The sequence below is a fragment of the Physcomitrium patens genome, chromosome 15, assembly GCF_059467195.1.
Source record: "Physcomitrium patens ecotype Gransden chromosome 15, ASM5946719v1, whole genome shotgun sequence".
In the NCBI taxonomy this organism is placed as follows: domain Eukaryota; kingdom Viridiplantae; phylum Streptophyta; class Bryopsida; order Funariales; family Funariaceae; genus Physcomitrium; species Physcomitrium patens.
In genome coordinates this window covers 764,767-774,742 of record NC_143424.1, presented here as the reverse complement: position 1 = coordinate 774,742, position 9,976 = coordinate 764,767, and the positions used below count along the sequence as shown (strand labels likewise).

The 9,976-nt window shown below is 44.5% G+C and overlaps 1 protein-coding gene across 2 annotated transcripts; it reads left to right on the top strand.

Moving 5' to 3' along the window:
- The first annotated feature begins 1,749 nt into the window (after window positions 1-1,749).
- Window positions 1,750-9,692, top strand: LOC112292219 (AT-rich interactive domain-containing protein 4). Of its 2 annotated transcripts, none has more exons than XM_024540497.3 (16): window positions 1,750-3,127; window positions 3,708-3,899; window positions 4,088-4,138; window positions 4,504-4,592; window positions 4,833-5,115; window positions 5,460-5,516; window positions 5,652-5,683; window positions 5,983-6,118; window positions 6,254-6,430; window positions 6,668-6,962; window positions 7,247-7,551; window positions 7,778-7,915; window positions 8,228-8,326; window positions 8,568-8,668; window positions 8,882-8,972; window positions 9,105-9,692. In XM_024540497.3, exons 1-16 carry the CDS (start codon window positions 2,894-2,896, stop codon window positions 9,261-9,263), a joined length of 2,439 nt encoding a protein of 812 aa, XP_024396265.1. In that variant the 5' UTR covers window positions 1,750-2,893; the 3' UTR covers window positions 9,264-9,692. The 2 variants fall into 2 exon arrangements, with proteins under 2 accessions (XP_024396265.1, XP_024396264.1); XM_024540496.3 differs by having other exon boundaries at window positions 7,244-7,551.
- Window positions 9,693-9,976: the final 284 nt, after the last annotated feature.

The window sequence follows — 9,976 nt, the reverse complement described above, 5'->3', positions numbered from 1 at the left end:
AATGGTTTGGCATTTGAATTCTTTTGGAAAAATGTGCTGTCGAAGCGAACAAAGACGAACACTCCCCCTCTGATCAAGACAAAAGGGGGATAGTGGGAGGGGGAGGTCCAGTCAGCACGCGCGGGTCCAGTCAGCAAAGGACGGGCCCAGTCAGCAGCAGGGAAGGGCCCCACCGAAGGATGCTCCCAATTTTCTAAAGTGGGGACCGAGAGGACGGGCCCATGAGGGGGAGCGAAGATTCGAAATGCGGCCATCTGGGGGAACACACACTGATTGATTCTCCACGGCGACTGGACCAGATCTCGCATCTCCCCCGCGGCCATGGGATCCGACATTCTCGCACGGCCAGCCGTCGCTGTTCTGGCGGCTCACTATTGAGTACCAGCCCGTTTGGTGCGCACCACGTGGCGACGGCATGATGGTCAAACCGGTCAACACCCGCCAAAAGGACGGAATCAGGAAGGCGCTGTGTGAACGCGACTTCGAAGGGATCGAAGCGAGGGGAAGCGAGCGAGGGAGGGAAGGGAGGGGGGCTTCAGGAAGGAAGGAGGGAGGAGGAAGCCCACTACTACTACTGCGACTACTGTGAGAGTGAGTGAGTGAGTGAGTGGCGCCGTTGTAAGTGAACGCTCAATTCCGAATAATTGATGGAAATGAGATGGTGATGAATGGAATTGGTGTTCGGGGCGCCGCAGAAGTGAGAGAATAGAGAGAGAGAGAGCGAGCGATTGAGGCGAGGGAGCCAATGAGGAATTTAAAATTTTACACTTCTTTAAATAATTTTTCACATTTCTGGCAAGGGTCACTGTAGGGCGCCTTGAATTCTACGCCAGCGGAAGAAACAGGACGAGTGCGGGGGGTGGGGGGAGAGTCGTCGGAAGAGTGGAAAGTAAGTGTACGAGATTGATGTTGTGAGAGGGACTGTAAGATGAGAGAGAGGAAGAGAGAGAGAGATTGATCTGGCAGGCAGGGAGGGAGGCAGGCACGCGTGGTATGGAGGGGAGAGAGGGTTAGCAAGTTATAATTTGAATCCGGAGGAGTGGGAACAGAAGAAGAAGAAGAAGAAAAGGGGGAGAGAGAGAGGGAGAGAGAGAAAGAGTGAGGGAGGGAGGGGGGTATATAATTGAAATGGAGGGAGGAGAGTGGGGGGGGGGGAGTAGTACCAGGGATTGATTGGCAGGGGTAGCGGAAGGAGAGGAGGGTTTGGCTACATTCCACCCCCTTTTAAATGGAACGGTAGTAGCTTTTGTTAGCCTGGCTGGGATGGGAGCGTGGGTGATGAATCAATCGGTCCCCCCCCCCCCCCCCCCACGAGAGGAGAGAAGATACCGACTGACCCTTACGCGCCTGAGTGATGATACTCTCTCTCTCCCTTGGTGAGCGGGCCCGGGAGGAGGACAGAATTCCTCCCCATCTTAAGTTTATAATAACACCAAAATTGGAGGCTATGATGCCATTTTGTGACTGGAAAAGGGTTTGAAAGGAGGGTGGGGGGATTGATCAGCAGAAAGTGAGGGGCGAGTTCTTTCTGTTGGGAGGGGGAGGGGGAGAGAGAGTGTGAGAGAGAGAGAGTTAGATCACTCCCCACGGGGTGGTTAAGAATCTCAATCTATCCGGCTCTAAAGGAAGGCAGGCAAGGCGTACATTTCTATGGCGTTATAAATGGTCAGCGCGGTCCCCCCGTCACACCTCAGCCTGCAGATCTGAGGCGAGATAGGGCTTACACTTATGTACCAGATTCTCATGATCCATGCAGCTGATGGGTCCTTTGGTTCTCTCTATCACCTTACGCCCTTATTCCCATTCGGCGTGTTCATCGTCTGTTTATTATTATTGCCCTAGTTGTCTTCGTTGTGGTTGTTTTTCTTCCAGGCTTGCATCTTGCTGCGTCTCCGCCCGCTCGATCGTCGCTCTGGGGACTGTTGGCGCATTGCAGTGCGCACGGGCTGTGCCAGGGGTGCGATTAGGAGTTGGGTTTTGGCTATTCCGCCTGTTGGAGGCTGCTTCGAGAGTTGGGTTATGGAGAAGTGGTGGTGGGATTGAGGGGTTTGGATTTGGGGTTGGAGCGTGCGTTTCGTTGCTGGAATCGGTTGGGGTTGGTGCTGCTTGCGAGGCGGTGTTTTTTGGTTCTGGTGGTGGTGGTGGTAGTAGGGGGCAACCTAATAGCAATATTTATACGAGTGCTCCACAAGGCTTGGGGTTCATCAGTGTTCAACCGTCTGGGCATGTGTGGGATTCTTGCGACTGACTGACGGACACTCGCTTGGATTTCTAACTTGAGAACAAAAGGGATTTGAATCGGTATATTTTTCCACACATTGGGGCATCCATGTTGAAGTGGCAACCTCAACCGGGGGGTTTTTTGCATTTAAGTGCAACAGCAATTAGGTTTCTATACAACTGCGATCATTGCCTTGGAAGTGGTTATACGGTTCGTCCTTAATTAGCATTGTGTATCAAGTTCGTCTTTGTTCCGGCCTTTGGTGCTCTTTCGATCTGGACTCTGGAAGTTGGCAGAACTGATGCCTCCTTGTTTCAGCCACGCGGGACTGGAAAATTTCGACGGAACGGGATTAGATTCAGAATTTGGTGATTGACAGGGTGATGTTCACGAGGGGCATGGTCGAGCACTGAACGCACAAAGCCTGGTGAGGCTGAGGCTCTTGGAGTATTTTTTTTTGGGGTTCACAGGGTGTTTGCATATCTGGATGCTACGTTGACGATTTTCGAACCATTTTTCTGGTGTGCAAATTCAAGTTTTTCTTTGATCAATGTTGGTGGGGGGTTCAGCATATTCACGCCGGTTGACATAATTATTTTCACGTGGAAAGTGCTCTTCCTTTTCCTTAGAGCATCGGCTTTTAAGCTATTACTAGAATTGAATTGCTCTAAAATGTCGAGAGCTACTACTGCTGGTTTATCGAGAAGCGGAAAAGTGAAGACCGTTCGTACGTTACTTGCTGTGATTTGCGGGAAGAGGTCAAAAAATAATCTCTCTGGTCATGAGGTGGAAAACGATCGAAAAATTGAAAGGCACGCAAATGGTTATACTCTCCATGAAAGCAGAAGCAACAGCGGCCAACTTCAACATCAGTTCGCAGACCTTGAGACGTCTGGATACCTAGAGGTTTGTACTATCGCATGATTCTTACTGGTCTTAGATTGGTTTCTGATTAGGATTTACGCAAATTGCCTTTGAGGCTTTCGAAAGAGCATATCTATCAGTCTCAAGGCCCTGCCCACAGTTCACGTAGAACCTCAAGAGTTATATCAAGGTTTGTATGGAACAGAGAGCAGTGCCGTTTGTATTTGTAGCCAGTGAGGATCTTTGTTAATAAAGTTCTCTGGTACTTAGCTGTAATGAGGGACTTCGATCGGTGGAATACGTTAGGACAGCGGTAGGTCAACTTTTTGAAGTTATTTTTTCCGTCGCGTAGCCATCTTTACTCAATGCAGCTAAGAGAGCAAAGTATGGAATTTGATTTTGTTGAGGATCTGGCAGAAGTGGTGAGGTTGTGAGATATTCTAGCGTTACATCTGCAACATTTATGCAAAGGAAGCTCGATGTTATGGATCTGTTGTTGATAGGTGTCCAAACGAGACGGAACATGGCCCTATCTTTGTGGTCTAATGCATCTGTCTACGTGAGACAGTTATCTGCAACTACTGCTTGGGCTAAGGAGATTGCTTTGATATTTTATTTGCAGGTCCACATAATAGATGATCCTACAAAAGAAGAGTTAGGGTGGAAACTTGAAAAGCTACATCCTGATTTCCTTCTTCTTCATGGCGAGTGTTCGTGTAGCAAAGATGATATCGGTGGGCTTGTGCTTCGAGATGGAAGCCAGCTCTCAGCTGATGCCCTTGCATCCTTGTATGGTGCTAAGGTTCCAAACTTGGTACATCACCTTGTCTGGACTATTCGATTCCTTCTTTTCCTGTTTGGGGCCTGTTAGTAGTTTGGGTACTTGCATGCTTAAGGAGTACAACTGTTTTCTAGAGGTGGATTTACAGCTGTGGAACACTGATTGTTTTTGTTTTTGTTTTTTTTTTTTGTTTTTTTTGTTTTTTGTTTTTGTGTTTTCAGATATATCTAGAGACTTCTGGGGCCAAGCTTGGTGATGCCCTGCGTTCTCAGGTTGGTCCCGTTAATATGTGACTGCTCCTTTGTATCTTTACTGATTCAGAGACCTTATAAACACTCTGATCGGAATTATTTCAAAGCCATAACCAATGCACTACTCATACATGAGTGGAATGAACTTGAATCCCCTGGTTTTAAGTTATAGAATAGTGACATGCTGCTGAGAACAATGAGATTGGTGCAGAACAGCAGTAGATTCTAGATTAGTAAGGAAGACAGTTGGTCTGTGCACACATTAAGTTTTATTATTTGTTCAGCAGCATATTTTTTGAACCAATATAAGCTAGTGGTTTGCGGACAATCTTGTTTCTTTTACCGATTTTTTCTTGTGAGTAATAGCTTTCTGCTTATTGCTGCAGGGTGTACCCCATGTGATTTACTGGAAAGGGGCTCCAACTCTCACGCTTGCCTCTCACTTCCGTCAAGCATTATTGGCTGCTCTAAGAAGGTAATATATCTACGTTTTAGGACTCTGATTGCGCTCTCTTAGCTTATTTATTACTTTTACGGTCTTTAAAACTATCTCATCCATTTTGTACATTGTTTCAGCATGTGTAAAACAGCAAACTTACACGCTGAGTCTAATATCAGTGCAAAGATGTTTATCTCCTGGAAAGGTTTTCTTGTATCATTTGTAAATTTGAAGGTAGAGTGCACCTGACCATATGTACATCCTCTTTTTTACCAGCTCTGCAACAGAAGCCAAAGATGCCTTTCAAATAGCAAATGCATCTTTTCAGATTCATTGTGGGCAAACTAAGACTGCCAGCGTCAACGGTCATGAGAAGGCAAGCAATGTGTTGCCTGTGCTTCTGGCACCTGCGGATCCTAAGGCTTCAGATGAGGATTCATCTACCTCTGCTGATGAGGAGGATGAGAAACAAACCATACCCGCTGACTCTGCACCCGTTCAAATATACGACGACGACATCAATATCCGACTTCTAGTTTGTTCCGAAGCTAGTCGACCGGTATGTCTGTTGAACCTTCGTCCATTGGATGTTCTAACTTAGATATTCCTATCTTTTGTGGACTCCTATTGCACCCAGCCTCTTCGTGTATGTTATGGTGAGTTTTTAATGTAAGTTGTGCTTGCTTTTCAACGTCTGTAATACAGTTTTCTTCGGGTTTGCAATGGTTATTGCCAGATTTTAGATTTACGTTGATTTCCGCAATTTCGAAAGAGCAGGGGAGGGAAGTGAGAGCGCGATCATGGAGGATTTTTGTGATTTATATCACCAAACTCTAAAATGAGCTGCAAAACATGTTCAGTACATTCTAACTATCTGTTTTGTACTCATTCCATTTTGTGCAGACCCCTGCTTGGTTTGCAGCTCTTGAAACCGGATTGAGTGCGCTTTTGACAATTGAGGTACTCATTTGACGTTTCTAAGAGGCTCTAGTCCTATCTTGAGTCGTTTTTTGTATTCTTGGACTAAATCACTTTTGTGGTTAGTGGTCAGTTTCCAAGTACTGACTGCTGCATCCGTTTTGTGTTGCTTTGCAGGCGAAAGGAGTCCGTCTTTTGCATCGTGCCAGGTTGGTTGTTTGGACAAGTGTTTTGTTGTGTCTGGGATATAAACATCAATATACCAGAATTTGGTAAAGACGTAGTCGTTTAGATAACTAGTTCCTAGAGGTGGTAGGGAGCATGTACAATGAGTTTCTTTCCGACATAGCCCGACGGCGGGCCTTTGTTCTCTGCAAATTTTCTTTTTCTCGCTCTTGTGCTCAATCTTTTTCGTTCTACATCTTGAGACAAGGTCATTTAATTGTCTAGCTGATGCAATGTCCTTTTAGAACGTGGACTGAAATAATCAGTTACATCACACATGCAGTGCTCCGGCACCACCTCAGGCGGCTTCATCCTTACATCGTGGAGTTGTCACCATGCGTTGTGACATTTGTACAACAACTTTTGCTCGTATTGCTCTGCTAGTTTCGGGAGCTGCTCAGACGTGCTTTGACGATCAGGTGAAGGTTCAACATTACTTCAGGGCGTTGTTTGTTGATGCCCATTCTACACCTTTTGATGTTATTGATCGCATGAAAGTGTGAGTGTTCACCAATGAGACCCATTACTAATGTAACGGTGGACTTTCATTACAGCTGCTAGAGAACAGTGTCCGAAAAGAACTTTTGGAAAGGTGTGTAAAGATCCGTTTAGTTGAGGATAGTGAATCTCAGAAACCTCGCTTGAACCATAATTTGAGGCGTTCGGTTTCTATTGCAAGTGGTTCCTCAGTTGTGGAGCTGAAGATCAGGGCTCCTACATGGGTTGGGCAGGTATTGGATTCAATGTCTTCCCTATTATATTTAAGCCACTAGAAAGCACAGTTCTGAATGAAGTTTTCTTCAGTTTTGCAGTATGTTGTGACAAGGAGATTGGGATCTTTGCTGCAGAGAAAGACAGATTTTTCTAGTGGGTGCCTTGATTTGTAGGTACCTTCATGTTCACGATTCTATGCTAAATGGTAAACATGTAAGCAACCGCTTTCTTACGTTAGAATTTCTTATTTGTAGGTACTGAGACAGCTGGCATCTGAACCATCCTACCGTAGTCTAGTGGCACTTGGAATAGCTGGTGTTGAAGGAGCACCTGTAAATGCATTTTTGAAAGAGGATTCTGCTCACTTAGTTTCTTTAAAACGTTCGCGGGACTGTCCATCCATTAAAGAGATTCCCAGTAGTTCATCTGTACCTTCTTGGTTGACCCCTCCACCTGCGAGCAGAAAAAGGATGAGGGTTATTTCATCTCATTCAACTGATAGCTTGAAAGAGCACGATAGGAGATCGTCAAGAGCTAATGCGGATGCAGGTACTTAAGTCGTCTTGTATATTTGCAGATGTAATAGCATAATGGAATTTGGTGTTTTTTGATTGGACTTTGATAGTATGGGGTGTGATCTGTTGTCTTTGGCTGCTGGAGTACTCCATATTGTCAAATTTGGCTACTAGAGTCTTTTTAAGCATTTATCTTGGAATTTAAGAACTGCAATTATGGATATTTTTTGTGAGATGTGTACTGTTTATTTAGATTTTCAGGTTTCAGCTTCCAATTGATGATGTGAAGTTGTTTTATTTATTTTTTGAATGTAGCAGCCTCGTCAAGTAAGCATGGGAGCATAACATTATTGGCAGCGATGAAACCAGTGCCACATTCTAATCGGCGGAGATTCATGCCTTTTGCAAATGCTGTGATGGCTGCCCAACATGCTGGATGGACCATGAAGCTAGACCAGACAACCAGGGTGGAGCGTAGACGGCAACGAAGGCCACATACAGGAAGACCAAGAACTGCGACAACGCAGGGAAGCGGCGGCTTAGTGAATCCTCACTTGTCAATTACCCCCGCCATGGTAAAGCCACATGGGTGCAGTCGACCACCTATGGAAGAATGCACAGAGGTACGTCGTAACCATTATTTGCTTTTTTATCAAAAGAGATTCGGCCATTTGAGCGTGTAAAAGTCGACGTTCTCATTTTCTTGCAGCACAGCAATGACAGCTCGTTCAATTGTCTAGGTGTTTCAATTCGAATAATACGGTTAAGGGGTTTCAGTATTTATTATTAGATGCGTTGTCTTGTCTTGTGTCGCATCTAATTTTCATGATCTGTTTGGTGGTATTTCAGGATGAGTTTCTGCAGGATCTGGTGAACTTCCTAGAATCAAGAGGTCATAACCGGCTTGTTCCCCCAGCTGGCCTTGAAGCGTTTCCAGAGGTTGTCCTTAACGGGAAACGTCTTGACCTTTACAATTTATATAAAGAGGTTAGCTGACACAACCCCCACTATTTATCTTTCAACTTTGTCGCTGATCGTCTATCCTCTACAGTGTTTGGCCCACATTTTAGCTTTTTTTTATTCAGAATCGCGACAATGACGAAGTTAGCGTGGAATTACTGGGATAAATTACCGTATTTGTTTTTTTTTTTTTTGTTTTTTTGTTTCAAAACTCTAGATGTTAGTGAGACGTTCACATTTAGCAGAAGGTTCTGGCCCAATTCTTGGCAAAGTGAGGTTTTGAGTTGTGGTAGACTTGTTGTAGAGCAACTGGTGTTAATATCGTTATTGGCACTGCAGGTGGTGTCAAGAGGAGGCTTCCACGTTGGAAATGGCATCAACTGGAAAGGTCAAGTTTTTTCGAAGATGCATAATCATACATCAGTCAACAAAATGACAGTGAGTTTCTGGACTCGCATAGTTTAGTGAAGGAATGGTTGCAGTTATAGTTGCTCCACATTCGAAGATTGTGTTGAAATGCGCGTACCAGTCAAATGCAGGCGTTTTTACTGCACTTGACAAGCTGCCTACTCGGGCGTTCAGAATCCAGTTGAACGCTTTGTTCTATCGTTGTTTGGTTATTGCTCTGTGTATCCTATCCTTGTCAAGTTCTTTACTGATCTTACATTTCTTTTGGCAGGGGGTTGGGAACACTCTCAAAAAGCACTATGAGACGTATCTCTTGGAGTACGAGCTTGCTCATGATGATGTTGATGGTGAATGCTGCATACTATGTCACAGGTGATCGCAATGACCAGAATTCAAATCACGTACTCGTCTTTTAAATAAGTCAGTTCGTGATGTGGTTTTGAGTTTTTGAAAAAACGTGGTTAGTTTAGCGCTTTATTTATTTATTTCTTAATAAAGAATATCATGAACTTAACCTTCCGCCACCAAAGTTGGTAGTGCAAACTTAAATGTCTGTTGATGAATTTTAGTGTGCCTTTTGTGCAGTGGGTCAGAGGGGGACTGGGTCAATTGTGGAAGTTGTGGAGAATGGGCCCATTTTGGGTGTGATCATCGACTAGGACTGGGAGCATTCAAGGTAAGCCCTGATTATACGTGAATCATAGTCAGTTGTTTAAGACGACAACCGTGCGCCTTGTTTTCCCGGCTATCTCCTGTAGCGTTTTTTTGGTACTTGACAATTTAATGTTTTACAATCTTTACTGTACAGGATTATGCGAAGACAGATGGCTTGGAGTACATCTGTCCTTGTTGCTCTGAAGGGAAGCCAAACTCACGACGATCTAAGAAGTTTCTAGAGGTGAAGAGCTCCCAAGAAATACAGTCTCCGCCTAGCGACCATCCTCCTACAAAACAGAGGAGAAGCTAACAACTGTCATTTTTATGTCTCCAAACGCGAAGTAAAGCTACCAGAGATGGGATCAATCGACACGTATCATATCTACTGTGTTGGTTGGATCCTCTAGTCGGCAATTCTATTAACAACAGTGTCTGAAGAAAGTGCAAACTCAACACCCTGCTGGGATCAAGTACCTGTCTTGTTTATTCTTCTTCACTGAAATGCATCACAGCATTAACTCGTTGTAGGATATTTTAGAACTGGTACATGTAACATCCCTTTGAATGCAACCAGGAAGACAGAACGGACGCTGTTGAATGTTGTTTTGGGCTAGTACAGCTCACTGCCGACGACAGGTATTATCGAACTAGATAGCAAGACCAGAGGAGATTTTTCTGAACCATCATTGTTACTATAGGACCTGTATAATATTCACTGTGCATGGTTTTGTCGCTCTTATATTCTCAGAGGTCTCTGTGGGTTGCTTTTTGCGGCTTTGTTGGATAATTTGAATTGAACCCAGTTCCATTTGCCTCGATTCTTTGGTGTTTTGGATTCGTGATCTGCATGAAAAAGTGGCCACCTGGATACCATTCACTGTTGTATTACCTTCAGTCTTTGTTACACGAGTTGTAGAATGAGCAATACCTGTTCATCAAATTCAAAAACAATTTCCTAAAAAGTCATGATTTCCATTCATGAAAAAATTATTCTTTATTACAAAATTCCTTATTACAAATATA

Coding starts and splice junctions, on each gene's coding strand:
- LOC112292219 (XM_024540496.3), top strand. CDS start 2,894: ATGTCGAGAGCTACTACTGCTGGTTTATCGAGAAGCGGAAAAGTGAAG. Junction 3,900..4,087: donor GTGCTAAGGTTCCAAACTTG/GTACATCACCTT, acceptor TTGTGTTTTCAG/ATATATCTAGAGACTTCTGG. Junction 8,973..9,104: donor TAGGACTGGGAGCATTCAAG/GTAAGCCCTGAT, acceptor TTTACTGTACAG/GATTATGCGAAGACAGATGG.